The 16,275-nt window shown below is 37.1% G+C and overlaps 1 protein-coding gene across 2 annotated transcripts in view; it reads right to left on the bottom strand.

The window, feature by feature from the left end:
* The window catches only part of Hmgcr (HMG coenzyme A reductase), a 183,699-nt gene that overhangs the window by 116,746 nt on the left and 50,678 nt on the right, over positions 1-16,275 (bottom strand). Inside the window, exon 1 of one of the 2 annotated variants that reach the window (XM_090373217.1) lies at positions 10,527-10,669. The exons of the other annotated variant lie outside the window; for it this stretch is intronic. Coding sequence (XP_090229343.1) covers positions 10,527-10,594 — 68 coding nt within the window. The 5' untranslated portion in view covers positions 10,595-10,669. Of the gene's footprint in view, positions 1-10,526; positions 10,670-16,275 lie in introns of those variants that run through there. 2 annotated transcript variants of the gene reach the window in all.

Below are 16,275 nucleotides of genomic sequence, written 5' to 3'. Positions count from 1 at the left end.
GTTTGCAGATGATACAAATGTTGGCAGGGTGGTTAATGACAGTAAGTTACTGCAACAGGATCAAGAAAAGTTAGGCAGATGGGCTGAGAAATGGCAACTGAAGTTTAGCATTGACAAATGAAAAGTACTACATATAGGTAGCAGTAATCCCAGAGTAACATACCATCTGTTACGTTACTCTGGGGTTACTGCTACCCATAGAGTAACGTACCATCTGTTAGGTATTACACTCAGGGTAGTGGAAAATGAAAAAACTGTGGATAAAGGGATGCACTACCTCTTAGTGCAGGGCACCAGCACTAAGAGATAGGGCAAGTGAGCCACGTGCCACAGGCACTGCTAGATGCAGTACTGCATATGTGTTAAGATATGATATGAATTAGCCGCCATACCAGATTTTGCCTTAGGCATCACAAAAGCTAGCACAAGCCATTCCCGGGGTTAACTGGGCAGTCAGATAAAGTTTTCTGAGAAGTGGAGACAGGCTGCCAGGACAGCTCTTGGGATTTTGTCATTGATATACAGGAATTTTGCTAGCAGTGATATGGTGGCAATTATTCCATTGTATAAAAGTCAATGGTCAGGCTGCATCTTGAGTACTGTACTGCATACACCAGCCATGCAAATGAGGGGGGTGCAGTGGATGCACCGCACCAGGGTCCCCAATCTAGGGATCCCAATTGAGGGAGCATTTTGTCTCAAACATAAAACAAACGAGGCCCCTTAACTCCTTCTGTTTGTTTATTTGGTTTTCAGGAGCATTAGCAACTAAGGCCACATTGCTCCAGGAATATGCGGTGGTCATTCCCTGACCTTTCTGCATCCTCCGTATTTGGTGGTGACGGGATCGAACCCTGGTCTAATCAAGAAGCGTGCTACGCACTGCTGCTCCTTCCCACCTGGCTACGGAGGTGCCAACTCATTTCGCATCCAGGCCCAAGTATCTTTGCACAGCCCTGCATACATATCCCGAGGCCTCATTTTAGGAAGGACGTAGAGCTGTTGGAACGGGTACAGAGAGGGGCAGTGAGATTGGCAAGGGAACAAAGGGGTGCTCTTACTACAAAAGGCTTGTTCTGCAAATTGCAGTATAGAGACTAAGGACCTGTGGGGTGATCTGATTGAGGCCTTCAAGGACTCTAATGGATTGAGTAGGCTGAATGTGAATGGCATTCTTCCTCTTGCTGAGACCACACACATGAAGGGGCATAAATTCAAATTGAGGAAGGATGGTTGCAGAATAGATGTGCAAAGTTTGCCTTTAGTCATCAGGTGGTTGACTGCTAGAACAAACTTCTATCTGTTGTTGAAGTGGACAGCTTAATTAAATTCAAGGAAGAACTTGAATTAGAAAAACTATTGAAGGGAATGGAAAGGTGGTTTTTTTTTTTTTTTTTTTGTTGATACTGTATAAACTTGCTTTCTTGCATCTTTTGCCACTATTATACTAAATCAATCAAATAAACAATTCAAGTAATCACAGTTATTAACCTCTGGCCTTCTGGCAATGAAGGGAAGGGAAACTGCAACACTATTTAATCTTTTAACCAGTTACAACCAAAGGCTGCTGCAGTAAAGATTTTTTTTTTCTCTCATCATGCCATGATAAATTTACAGAAAAGCAATATAATTTTCATTTATATAAAAGTTGAGAAATTGTACTGGTAACACAACCATCCATCAACAACACCTCAGACAGTGCCAGATAGGAGGCAGTGGCACAGTTATTATTTGCAGTAGTTGCATTTGATAACAAAATCTCTTACCACTACAGCTGCAGCATATCAGTGAAGTCATATATCGTGTAGTAAAGTAAATCACATTCATCAAAGATCAGCATTTATGGATTTAGACTGAGGTCTCTTGTGGATATGATGCTGCTGAATGCACACAATTTATGTGAAGCCTGAGAAGCAGCAATATTATTATATTAAATTGCTGCCTAATGGGGAGAAGTTTTTGATGCAGTCACAATAAAGTATATGATGTGGTTCATAGTGGTCTGCCCACCACTGAAGAATGCAAAATGCAACTTGCTATATCCTTACTGGAAGGCTGGCAGACAGTTGATAGATTATCAACGAGGTCTGAAGACTGGAAAGGATGGATGAGTGTCATGTGTTTAGAAGTATAAGAGAGGCACTCTTATCTGCTTGCAACAGTATACTGTACTTGGACAATTACTAGAGGACAATACATTATGTACCATTAATACATTAAACAAGACATGGGCTTCAGACCAATGAACCCAAACTGATGCAGTAACACAGTAATAGCACTGGGAGCCTTCTCAATCTAAACTATACTCAGAATAAAGCAATGTTAAATGATGCTGACCATCACATGTGAAACAGGGTACCATTCTTCATTGTGCTCTTGACTACAATCAGTACTACAATCAATCAATAACACCTGTGATCTAAACAGCATTGAAAGGTGAGCCATCTGTTGGATGATTTGCTCAGTGTCTTGCATGACACCGTGGCATGGAATTTCTGATGGAACTGGGAAACAGGCACATCCACCTCATTCTTCTGATGGGAGTCCATGTCACTTCAATTTGTTCTACAAACTAAAAGAACCACTACTGGCCTATTTTTTGAAAACTGGATAGTCTTACAAACATCAATAAAAGCCACTCTACACACAGAATTCCTTAGTTACAAGCAGTATAGGAAAAGGTTACATGTGTGAATGACTAAAGAAATTACAATGAACTATACAATAATAAATTATACACCAATGTTATTATCTGGATGTCCACTAGTTTTCTTTAATACATTACACCAGCATTGAGCAAACTATTTTAAGAAGAGGGTAGTAATCTCAGCACTTTGAAAACTAGCACCGGTGTTGTTATAACAATGAGAGAAATCAGAATATATATATCAGTAGTCATCAAATATAATAAGCCGACCGGGCTAGCCGAGTGGGTAAAGTACCTGCCCGGCAACCCAAAGGTCGCGGGTTCGATTCCCGCCTCGGGCTTGGATCAAAGTACTGCAAAAACCTTGGGAGGTGCAATATGGCCACAGAAGCCGATGCGCCAACAACTATCAAAAAAAAAAAAAAAAACCAAATATAATTAATATAATAAAACTAGCTTCATATTTCTAAATTAGGGTATGCAGTTGAGATGCACTATTTTTCAGGAAAAAAATAAATCCTACCCACAACCTTTGTTTGCACCTTTCATTACTAACATTACTACAATTGTATATTTTTTTACATTAATTCACCAATGCTTCCATGCTGCAAATCATTTATGAAAATATATGGCAATAAGGACTAAAAATATTCTGTCACTACTTAGTTTTGGAACATTCAGAATGTACACAATTTAGAATATCCAATAACAAGTGTAATCTCATATTCTAGAGTTTCAAGTAAAGTTAAATTTCTGTGCAATGTCAATTCTTTTGACATTATTATTGTTATTACTGGTTTTTGAGGTGCATCAGCAAATTAGGCCATATTTTGCCAATTTTTTGGAGTGAACTTTATATTATGAAAGGTTTCATAAAACAAGTCATTCAAATGAATACTGCCCAACCAATATAAAATACATATTATGCATAATCTGATGATTCAATCATATATATTGATTGAAGTATGTTGGCAACACTGTATCCACATGGCACCATCTGCTGACATTATTTGGAAATAATTTAAGATGGTAGCAGCCTTGCAGTCATGCACAAAGGTAGAGATGTGACTAATTCAATTTTTGAACATAGGAATAAAATGCTGAAATTTATTGTAGCATGTTGGTTCAGTGGCAAGTTTTAAGTATGGTATTGAGAGTGTTGAGAATTCTCCATGATCTGGGTAAACATTGACATGAGAAGATTTAAAACAGTAATCCAACCAAGGAGAACAACAAAAGAAATCTTGCAGATCTCATTTTGCATTCTTGTAATGCCAAAGAAAATGCTGGGAATGGCCATGAGAGAAAGGCTCCACTGGAGAAGAGACTGATCTGAGTTGCCCAGAGGACCACTCACCTCAACCACGTACTCGGAAGGGTCATTTGTGAGAAAAAGATCAAGAGTGTTGTCTGTGTGGTTAGGATTGTCGGGTATTCTGGTAGCTAAATTAACAATCTTTGTGAAGTCAATAGTAACTGCAATAGCCTCAGCATCTTGAATTGCTGGGTCCATGTGACTAGAAAGTGGAAGCCAGCTGGAATTGTGAACATTAAAATCAAGGAAAACTGCCTCACTTTAGGAAAGCTTGACTGGAGAAGTCAAGTTTAAAAGAAGGGAAGTCAGAGTTCCAAATGATTAGTGAAGCTGAGAGAATGATAATGGCAAAAGTTCAATTTAACAGAATGGCATAGGAAGATTTTAAGCCAGAGAAAAGCAAAAGGAGGAGAGTGCAAATTACTAGGTCTATGACAGGGAATATAAGAGTGGACATATGCAAATGTACCACCTCTGAATCAAAATGAATTGTATAGCAAATAATTAAGAGACAACCAAGAAGAGTAAAGGTTGACACCTGAGAATTAGGATTCTGTCAGAAAAGAAAGTGGGGATTGGCAGACTAAGTGGAAATGGACATCACTGAGATTGGAACTGAGACCATATATATTTGTGAAAAGAAATGAGGAAGCATTCGAGAGGCTTAGATCTTTTTGCAGATGAGTATGTTATGAATTTGACTATTTGGATGTATTCAATAATAAGAAGTGGTGGGAGGACATATGAAGTACTGTAATGAAATTTTTGGTTATGGCGAACACAGCAAGAATATACTCAGCTCCCCGATATAATATGTTTCAACAATGTCCCCTGCATATACACTAACCTAATTCCCTCCAGTCACATGAGGCAGAGTAGATGTGAGATTATGCATCACATCAGCTAATCTGGAGGCCTCCTAGAGAATGATGAATAGGTTAGGTGAGGTGGACCATCTAGCTGCCACCCTGCAAACACTGTTTTACAACTGTATCCTTGAAATGTAAGGATTGGATCTTGTCATAATACCCATCATAATCTCAAAAGACAAATCTTACTGCATAATGGAAGAGACTGGGTTGCTGGAGCTTTGCTCTTGAAATTAAACTTGAGTTTCACCACTTTAGCCTCCAATAAGCAAAGTAGTGCTTCTGCACCAGTGATGAGACTTCACCTAGTATTGCCTGGTAACACAGCAGGGTGGCATTCGTCTATGTGATGTAGACACCACACCTCACCCCCTGCTTATGCTGGACACTCACTTCCAGTATACTAGGTGTCATATTTCAGGACACACAGAGGTATACCCAGGGTAACTAAAATTCCCACCTTTTTTGTGAAAATGCAAGCAGAGGATTTGGTTGTCTCAGAACAACCAGACTTCACTGAAATTCAGTCCACTTGACTCAAGTGCCAATTGAATATCCATTGCATCAGCATTTTAGACTACCAGCTAGAGAGCTATAGCTTGTCATTCCTGAGAGAATGTCCCTGACAGCCTCAAGCACTGCATATGGGCAAGAGTAATCTCAGAAGAACATGGCAACTGTGTTACAAAAGTGAAGCCAGTGGAAAATGAAAAGACCTGGAGATAGTTGTATAGTTAGACACGAAGTTCTCTAAGCAATTCAGTCTGCTAGGGCAGCTGATGCAGTTTTGTCAATGATATATACAGTAATTTTGCCAGCAGGGATAGAGAGGTGATTATCCCATTGTATGTGGCAAATGGTTAGGCTACATCTTCAGTACTGCATACAGTCTTTCATTTTATGAAGAAATGTGTATGCTTTAGAATAGATACAGAGAAGGGCAACAATTTATTGAGTGGGGGAAAAAAAGAAACTTTTGCCAAGAAAATCTTCAGTTCCGCAAATTGCAGCATCTGAAAACTAAGCATGTGAAAAGAGTACAAGTGAGACATTTAAGGCTTTGAACAGATTGAGTAAGCTAAATACTGATGGCATTTTTACTCTTGCTCAGACAACATCCATATACACACAAGCAATATGTGCATCGATATACTCCTTGTGTGCATATACTTAAACTGAAGATTGTTACAGGATAGATGCATGGAAACCTGCTTAGAAGCAGCAGGTTGTTGATTGTTGGAATAAAGTTCAATCTGGTGTCGGGGAAGTGGGTAGCTTGAATAAATTTAAGGAAGAGCTAGACAAATTATTAATGTGTTTGGTCAAGTAATGTGGGAAGTACAAGTGTTTTATCTCCTTTATAGCAATGACTTGCTCACATTTGGGTACATGATCCAGTTAAACATATTTTTCACATAATACAACAATGCCCTTTACTGTAAGAAACTGAATAATACAAATGTACTAGCTTGGACAAGCCACATTTGCTATTGTACAACACTCCATGTATGCAAGTCAGTCAATGAACACCAAAGTTCAGTAGAAGCTGGATTCACCAATAAAGGATTTTGCTTTCTTTCTTAAAGTTCAACTGGCTGCAATATGTCTGCTTTAATCAAATTCTTGAAAAGATTTTATTGGAAATGCCATATATTCATCAAATTAATGTAGATCAATTTGATGAATATATGGCATTTCCAATAAAACTTTACTTGTAGTTTGCAAGGTTTGGATTTTACTTTTAGCATTTATTTTATTTTCAAGGATAGTTCCTTTTACAACCATATCATTCCTTATGTAGTCTCATTTAATATGTTAGCAACTTTTAAATAATTTAAAGTAAGTCATACCAATGAAGCTTTGTCCAGATCACTGTTAATAGAAGTCATTTCTCTTTATTTATCATCAATCTGACTTTATCACAAACTGACAAAAATTCCAAAATCAACTAGAAAGTTTCCCTTGTACTGATAATAAAAAAAAAAAAGGCATGCACATGTGCACACACACACACGCACACAAATATATGTAATTACAAAACCAATAACCACACCACCAACAAAGTTTAAAAAAGTTGGAACACAAATAATGCCAGTGGACCAGATTTTCTTTATACACATATGAGATTATGTTGTTTAATTGAAATTAACCTTGGGGAATTATAACACCAGCTGGGAACTTGTGTATTACTATATTCTCAGAGTTTCCAAGGAGATTATCTGTTAACCATTAGATAACTTGTTTGGGCAAGGGGAATTATTTCTTTTATCCAAGAAATAACTTCTTTGACAAAAGCTTGCATTAAAAAAAAAAAAAAAAAAAATCTAAGGAGCTATTTTACTTCAATTCCATCCATCATAATTTCATAATCAAGACGAACAGAACTGTTTACTTGGATTTTAGCAAAACATCTGACAGATTGGTCTAATGTTAAAAGTAAGATCCCCAGGTGTTGATACTGAAACCATCATTTTTTGATTTTCATAAATGACATCGACAAAGGGATGAAGAATGCGATGTCAAAATTTGCGGATTATGTGAAGACTGTAAGGGTGGTTAATAATCAGAATCAAACAGAACTCCTTCAAGATGATTTGGACAGGCTCCAGTGATAAGAAAAGTGGAAGCTGTTTCAATGCAGCAAAAATGTAAGATTGCACGTGTGGTACTGCAATCCCAAAAATAACATATACTTTATGGGCTTGAATTAAGAACAATAGAGAAAGGAATGGATTTGGGAGTTGTGATATGGGTGACCATGAAATTCTCTGTGCAGTACAGACTGGAGGCAAGAAAGGCCCATAGTGTCTTACTGATGATTTTTTGAACGTTTGTTTGTAGAGATAGGTCATAATCCCACTGTATAAAGCTATTATTAAGCAGTTGGAATACTGTATCCAAGTGCGGAGATTATACCTAAAAACAATAGTTTCTTGAAAGATTGGGGAACCTGCTTGGTCAGATCTGCAAAAGGGCACCCACATAAGGAGACTGAATGTGGTGTACAGCACTTGGCAACCACACACAGAGGGAACATGACTAAGGTCCGCAGAGCCCTGAGAGGGGTTAGTAAAACAAATGAAGGCAAAATTGTTGCTATTATAAATGATTCCAGGATTAAGGGCCATAAATTCAAATTATTAAGAGAGACTAACTGGATTGTAAAAAGTTTTTTGTTAGCAACTTACAGTTACCTACATGAGGTGGGAAATACATAGGTTGTTCATTTTTTATATATTTTTATTTTGTTTCACATGCAGCAAAAGCCCTGGCTTCCTTGCATTATATGGCTAAAGTACACCTCACTAAATATTTGTTAAATTTACAACAAATGCAGGGCAACTGGAAGCCCTAAAATATAGCTCAGTATTTAAACTGTTGATCACTATTCAATAAATTTTTATTATTCTAATTTAAATTATTTTAGTCTTCAGCAAAATATCCATCATTCTGCAATACATTTTAGATTTAAAAAAAAAAAAAAAGGAGTCTCTGGTACAAATGCTGTTATTCAAATTAGTGCAATCCTGAAATAAAACAAATATTTTTGTTTTGTTTCAGGATTGCACAAATCAAAGGACACCACGGGCCTTCCTTGCCTCCAGTTTGCACTGCACAGAGAATTTCATGATCATCCAAATTTTCACAACTATTTTTTGTCAACAAAAAATGGTCATGAAAACTTAAATAATGTAGTAGGCAAATTAAACCAAATTTCATAATATATAATCACATTCAAACGAAATCAAGGTAATAGTGGTAAGGATATTACTAATATTAGTAAATTAATGCACTTACATTTCTGTAACACAAAAAATGACTTAAATTTCATAATTGTGCCCATGCTTTTTTTCAGAAATCTATCAATACATTTTGATGTATACCAGTATTTAAATTCGATCTGTTTCCTCCCTCCAACCCCTACGTACGTTTTACGCAAGGCAAATCAAAACAGACACTTAGTTCATTTGGCACTTTCTTGATCACTGATATAACTTTAAGCCTTCCTACAGATGATATGGTTTGTACTGGGGTTTAGTGGCACATGGACTACGTGGGTCATAATGCACCAGCTACAGATGACAATTCATTCCCATTTCCTCCTTTTCTTGTTTCTAATGTGCCTAGCCTTGACACCATAATCTGACTACCTCTAGAAGTCAGTACTAGAAAATATTAGTACTGACTTTGCTCTGACTAACTAGATATGCCATTATATATATATATAAGTTGATTAGAGTATAAATGGAGGAATGCTGACCACATCAGATGTATTAACAATGGAAAAATTAATACATCAGATGTATTAATAATAGGTATCTGTAAAATAAGGGTAAATTAAAATAAAATTAAATTAGATAAAAATACATATAGTACTTAATACTATAGATTCATGCTATATAAAAAAAAATTTTTTTTTAGTAATGAAACAAAAAATTTATATTTTTGTAACCTATATAATATAAGGATATTTTTCTTCCATTTTTATACTATAATCACCTGCTAAAATTCAGATTATTATTATCATTATCAGCCATATGGTACAAGGAAGTCTGAGGCTTATGCTGCACCAGCCAAAAAAAAAAAAAAAATTCAAGTAACCCTGAGAGAGAGAGAGAGAGATTGAAAGAAGTAGAAAGGAACCACCAAGGAAGAGAAGAATGATGATATCCAGCTCAAGACCCTGGGTGTGCTAAGCCCATACTCACCAGATGTGAGCCCCTGGGGTTAATTTAAACTCCGGCAGTAAGCAAGATAATCTTAAGGAAAGTTTTTAAAATAATAAAAATTTTGACTTGATTTATTTATTTTACAAACTGTCTCATGCACACAGACTTTCTCAAGATGACTGTTAAGTATCATTTCACATCTGGTGAGTATGGGCTTGGCACACCCAGGGCCCTGAGCTGGATATCATCATCATTCTTTTTCTTGGTGATTCCCTTCTACTTCTCTCTCTCTCAGGATAATTCAGAAATTTTTTTTTTGGCTGGTGCAGCATAAGCCTCAGGCTTCCTTGCATCATATGGCTAATAATAATGATAATTTATGATTTGGTCATGGTCACACTCAAGTAACAGTCACAAGATTTTCAGAAGGTGAAGCCTAAAGCAGTGTGCATTTGTAGTATATTGGTTTTTGTTATGTAATTAAAATAGAAAATACACATTAGCGCTTATAAATTACAGCACAGCCTTCCCTCCACCTCATTATTCCTTTAACCGTTAACTTAGAATTTATATATTTTTAATTCTTGTATTTCCATATTTATGAAAACAAACAGAGTAAGAATCTTGTAAACATGCCTCAAAAATTGGAATTATTTTTATATCGAACAATGTGTTTTTATATATTATCCTGAATCATCTAAAAGGTCTGAAAATTCCTCTCCCAAGCAGTTATTTACCCATTAATTATAATGGAGCAATACAAATTGTATTCCACTTTAAAATAATATGTTCTTTTGCTGAACTTTAATTTTTTAATGAATTGTAATATAAGATACATTAAAAGTAGCAATTTTTAATGAAATATTAGTATCTAAACGAATAACATATGTAGGTCACAGAGGATGTCTCTGGGCCATTAAACTAACGTTAAGTCGCGGTAAAAATTTGAAGGGTAACGTACTCAGGTCGAGAGCCATATTCCAAAATACAGTTATATTACTCAAATACACATAATATATATTTACCTGCAGAGTTCAGCGTTAAACACTGGAGGCGACACTTCGTCAATACTGAAACAACCAGGTAAAATCATGATGAAAATTTCGAAGACAGCGCATAAGAAACTATGTCAATAAACATAGGAAACAGCATTCCATCATACATAACGCATCACTCGCGGCGAATGAAGCTAGCGGATATTTTCTCGGAGGTGGACTGAAACTGCCACGTGGGGCGACTACGAAACGATGAATATTATATTATTTAATGGTTTATAAATTTTTGGTTCGTTTAATTTGAAATAATCTGCTTTTCTTCTCTTCTGAATGGTATATTATTTAGGAGCCACAGGCAGAAAGAAAAAAATTGCATTAATTTGGCCACTGCGTTATTTGCATAACACAAGCTATTATCTCTTACTCATATCAAAACATTGCGTATGAAGCCAGGGGTGGAATGAATTGCGTATAAATTTGATCAATGAAAACAAATTAAAAAAAAATAATAATAAATCCAGAATTCTAGAAAAAGGACAACAAATAAATTTAAAGTTTTTATCTCAAAAACATTAGTCTAATGATATTATTTTAACTTTTTTTTTTTATTTTGTGATGTTGACGCAGTTCGTAATAATAATGATATAGTGTTTAATTATGCCCACCCCCAAACTTTTCAATGGACAGTGAAGCCAATCTCTGAAATCAAGTAGAAATGGCTTCCTTTGTTTCCAATTTCTCGTAGAGGATGAGAGATTCAAATGGGCTACTTTCACTCCTTGTCCAAGTCAACCGGACGAGAGGGCAACATGATTAAGCCTTAGAGAAACTCAGGTTTCTCTAGGGATAAATCAACAACTGACCAGAGATAACAGGGCATCCATCACAACAGTAAGTTTTAGAGTTTTTTTTTTTTTTTTTTAATACATCATGGCCGAGTTAGTCGGTCTTGAACAGAACCGAATGGTTTTGGCTTTTTCAACATAGAACTCCATGGACTCACATCTAGTGCACTTGGCACGCCCAGGGTGCTGAGCTGGATATCATCATTCTTCTCTTTCTTGGTGATTCTCTCTCTCTCTCTCTCTCTCTCTCTCTCTCTCTCTCTCTCTCTCTCTCTCTCTCTCTCTCTCTCTCTCTCTCAGGGTAACTGAGAAAATTTTTTTTGACTAGTGCAGCAAAAACTCCGCTTCCATGCACCATACAGCTAATAATAATAATAATAATAGTTGTAGTTTGATATTTCTGCGCGCAAAGGAGAATAAATATTGGGCACCTAGCTCCCCTCTATTTATTGCTCCTCTATAAATAGACATGAATTAACAATGAATAAATAAATACTGCAAAATGTGTATCGTGCTCATTCAATTTTCGTTATTTCAAAGTTATAAAATTAAAAATAAATAAATAAATCATATGAAATATGAAGGAGCACTTATATCATTAAAAAGGTAAGTATATCTAATAAAATAATAAAATGGCTTCTCAGTGTATCTTACTCTATCAAAATTATTTGTGCACCCTCCCAATACAGCGAACATATTCTATATTAGGTTGCACGAGAAAACACTCGCGTGTAATATCTGTAAATTCATGGTTCCTCTGGTCAGTTTGCCTGTTTCAATGGACGTAAAAAATCCAGCATTCCGGGGGAAGTAAAAACCTTGCTATCTTTGCCATAGAGCAACTAACTCAGCCAACGTGTGAAAAAGATATATAAAAGTTCCTCGCTTAATTTACAGGATTTTTAATCCTTTAAATTAAGTGAGGAACTTTTATATACCGTTTTCACACCTTGGCTGAGTTGTTTTACACAGCACTGAGAGGACGGTGATTATAACTACTGTGCTACATATAAAGACCAATGTAGCGAACAGCGCGAACGAGATGTGTGCAAAGATGTTACAAAGTGCAGAGATGTTACAAATAACGAATCGCGGGCCGCAAGGCATTTACACAGTTTTGAGAGTCTTAAATCGTGTGCCATCATATCAATTGTTGGTCGCCACAGGTTTGAACTCCTTAAAGTTTATAGTAGGTATTGTACTGAAATGACGGAAGAAGAAGGATGATGCAGATGTGCGCAAATGATTAGGCTGGAGAAAAATACTGATAGATAGAATTTAAATAAATAAATAAATGTTCACAAGGTAAAGAGAATACAAGAAACAGCACCGTATTCAGCAGTCAAGGGCTTGAACCTGGGTCACTCAAGGAAAGTGTACGTATGCACCCGCACGCCTGACCACTCGGCTACAGAAAGCAATGAAAACGTACAGAGAGACATCCTTAGAAATCGCTAATTCAGAGCTCTAAATTTTCACAGGAGTGAGCGTCCATAAGCATTCATGATCTGTAGGAAGCCACCTGGAATGATAGGTTTCTCACGGAAGAGCTCTTGCTCACAAACTACTCATCACATCAACTCACCTCAGATGTCATTTACAGTGGGGCCGAGCCCATCACTACTGCACTCTGAAACACACAGTCTTCAGCTATGATGGTCAAATATGGGTCTGGATAATGCTTTGGTACCACGTCTACTGCAGTGTACTACTTCGACAATTAAATTTTCAGGTGGAAGAGTAATGGTGTGGGCTGCTTCTCATGGTTCGGACTCGGGTCGCTGATTGTCGTACCAAAAACAATCAACATTCGTACACTGGTATGTTGACCAATTCTTTGGTTCTCGCACTTTGGTGATTCAATGGAAACGAGGTCCTTCATACTCCAGCACGACAATGCTTCGTCTCGTACAGCGAGCAGTGTAAAAGTCTAGTTTAAGCAAACGAATTCCAACAACTTTCCTGGCCGCCCAGCATACAGAACTAAATTAATTGAACACCTTTGGGATGAAATGGAATGGGATAATATTAAGGAATGGTCGATACACTCCTCTTCTGTAGTCTAACTGGTGGTAGCACTGAAGGAGAAACGGGCAAAACTCCTTCTGTAGTCTAACTGGTCGTAGCACTGAAGGAGAAACGGACAAAACTCCTTGTTTCCTGCTACAAGGAACATATTGAAAGTGTTCCACGACGAATTGATGCTACCAATGGGACCTAAAAGTGAGGATGAATCTTATTAATTCGTCCATTAAAAGTCATGTTTTTCAAAATGTGATAGTATTCTAATAAGTTTTTTACCGTAGTCTAGTTAAAAAAAACTACAGCATGGAATGGACTGATGCAATATTCAGGAAGGAGTTTGAAGAAAATATCCTGTACCTAAAACGCCCGTCGATTGGGCCCGTTAATTCATCTACTTTATGAATATAAATTGAGTGTGTTCTGTTGTGGGTTACGAAGTTTATAAAGTAATAAACTATATAATCTCTCCAAAGGTCGAGTGACTTAGCTACAGCTTAAACGAGTCGTCTAGAAATTTTGTTCTACTCTTCAATGGAAGAATATTGCTTTGACTAATTCGCATTTGAGCATGTTGTGTGGTGGTTGTATGTGTTTAAGTGGGGAAAGTGAGATGCGCATGTTGATTTTTTATCGAGAACTAGGTACACTCAGGCTGCAATTGGGCATATCGGGCAATCGCAAATGTGTTTGTTCTTTAGTTAATGTAGATGTCGATGAGTGTTTGTTGTGTCAACGCTATACGGAGGCTATGACATCTGAAATGACATGTATTGTTTGGTCGGTTTGCCTGCTTTTGAGAAAAAAAACTAAAACGGGACAAAACTATAACTGGCGACAAAAACGTTTTCATTTAGCGAAATGGATGTCCTTCAATAACAGCATCATGAGTATGTACCATGGGGTATAAAGCAGATGGGCAGATAGGGACGCTCTATGCCTTAATTCAATAGGAAAATGAGCAAGGTAAAATATTTAAGTGAATTTAAAGGTGACATCCTGGTTGGATCGCTTTTGATAGGATGTTAATTGATTATTGGAAACAACTCTTTCATATTCATATGACAGGTCAACGAAGGCTAACAAGACTTATTCAGAATAACAGAAAGGTTAAACAGTTAGTCAAATAACAGCCAAATGGAATAGTCATGACTAAAGAGGTATTTCTGAACACACGAATTCAAATTATTTTATTAGTCACCCAGAATTGCTTCTATATACCTATATACGTATTGTGTCTGTAATTGCGTGTGTTCTCTGGTCGATTTGCCTGTTTTGCTGAAACTCCCCCCTCCCCCATTTGTTTGGGAAAAATCCTTGTTATCTACGCCTGAGACCAACTAACTCAGCCATGGAATGAAAAAAGCCAATTAAAGTCCCTCGCGTCATCGACAGAATTCGAAACCGGGCCTTTTCCACCCGGTGTGGGGAGGACGGTGATTCCACCCGGTGTGGGGAGGATGCTACCACACAAATTTCCGAACATTCATTATTATTCATTATGTCTAGGGTGGCACCCAGACTAACGTCCATCTCCACTGTATATTCTGTACTCAAGTAGAACCTCTTCTAATGGGCCTGCAGTGTAAAGTGTATGTAATATGTTATATATAAAAATAAAATAAAAAAAAAAAGCCTCTCTGCCACCAGGGAGCAGGCACCACCTAAGTATCTGCCACCTGGTGCCTATCCCTACGCACGTGAAGCTCGGCCATGGTCTACTTTACTGTCTGCGCTGTTTGCATTAATGCATTAACACCCATCCACCGGAGGTAGTGCAATAACAGTAGTGCCAACAACCCCGCTCCTGGGCTGCCCATACCGGGAAGTCTACAAAACAAAGCAAAAAAAAAATCACCCCAAACCCGTAAGGTAAATCCAGCATTAGTTTTCTTTCTGATGCCAGCAAAAACAATTGAAAAAACAAAAATCCTCAAGCAAAGTTGTGGAGGGGGAAAAAAAACAGTTCTAATCTATATTAACCAGTATAGATAACTGTTTCCTTTTTTTAAATACACGTCTACAAAATTCCTGGAATACAGAAAAATTCTCTGAACCTTGCACCCATTGAGCTTCAGCTCCTCGATTAAAATCTGGTATAACTGATCTTAAATTATGCCTAAATTCCTCATAAAGAGGATAGTCAAAGATGTTCCCATGTTTCAGATAATCTTCATGTACAGAAAGGATCCTCCTCCAAACCTAAGTCACATAACTTATATTTAAGCGAGCCATGCCTGTAATTGTATAAGAGGCTTCCATGCAAGGAAAGAACCATTTATTACATTTATTTCCAATATTAAAACATACATCAGGAATAAAAAGCCTAGTTGCAGCACCAGTCACAGTGGCGCTCCAACGTTCTTGCCATATTCCTGTCAATTTCAATAAAATATTATTTCCTCTCTCTTCCGATAATCAAAATATCATTAGTAATTCCATGATTGTAACTTATCTGCCCTTCCTCAGAAAGTAATTAAAAGCTCTATATACAATATACAAATCCAAGGGGAGTGCCCCATCAAGCAACTGAAGGTCATTAGTCGATACTGTCATACACACTCTCAGAGTTATTAATAACATAATACGATGTAATGAATTCAGCTTATTTCTAAACTTGACATTACTTACATGCTTAAACCAGATAGAGGCAGTGTAAGCTACAATGGGTAAAAAACAGCCATATAATAAAAACTGAGGACCCTTTTACCGAGCCCCCAGTCTTTCCTGGTAATCCGGACTATACAGGCAGTGTAGTTCTTTACTTTACCACTTACGTTTTCCAGGTGGAGTGTAAAGAATAAATTGTCATCCAACAAAATCCCTAAGTATCTGACCTGAGACACCAAAGGTATCTGTTTACTATTAACAATTAAACGGGGTGGTCTCCTGTAGTCCAGTTTACCTTTCAA

Source organism: Mastigoproctus giganteus, chromosome 5 (genome assembly GCF_048544385.1).
Source record: "Mastigoproctus giganteus isolate SK-2022 chromosome 5, ASM4854438v1, whole genome shotgun sequence".
Classification (NCBI taxonomy): domain Eukaryota; kingdom Metazoa; phylum Arthropoda; class Arachnida; order Uropygi; family Thelyphonidae; genus Mastigoproctus; species Mastigoproctus giganteus.
Note: the sequence above shows the minus strand (reverse complement) of the source record. Positions and strands in the feature narration are given on the sequence as shown.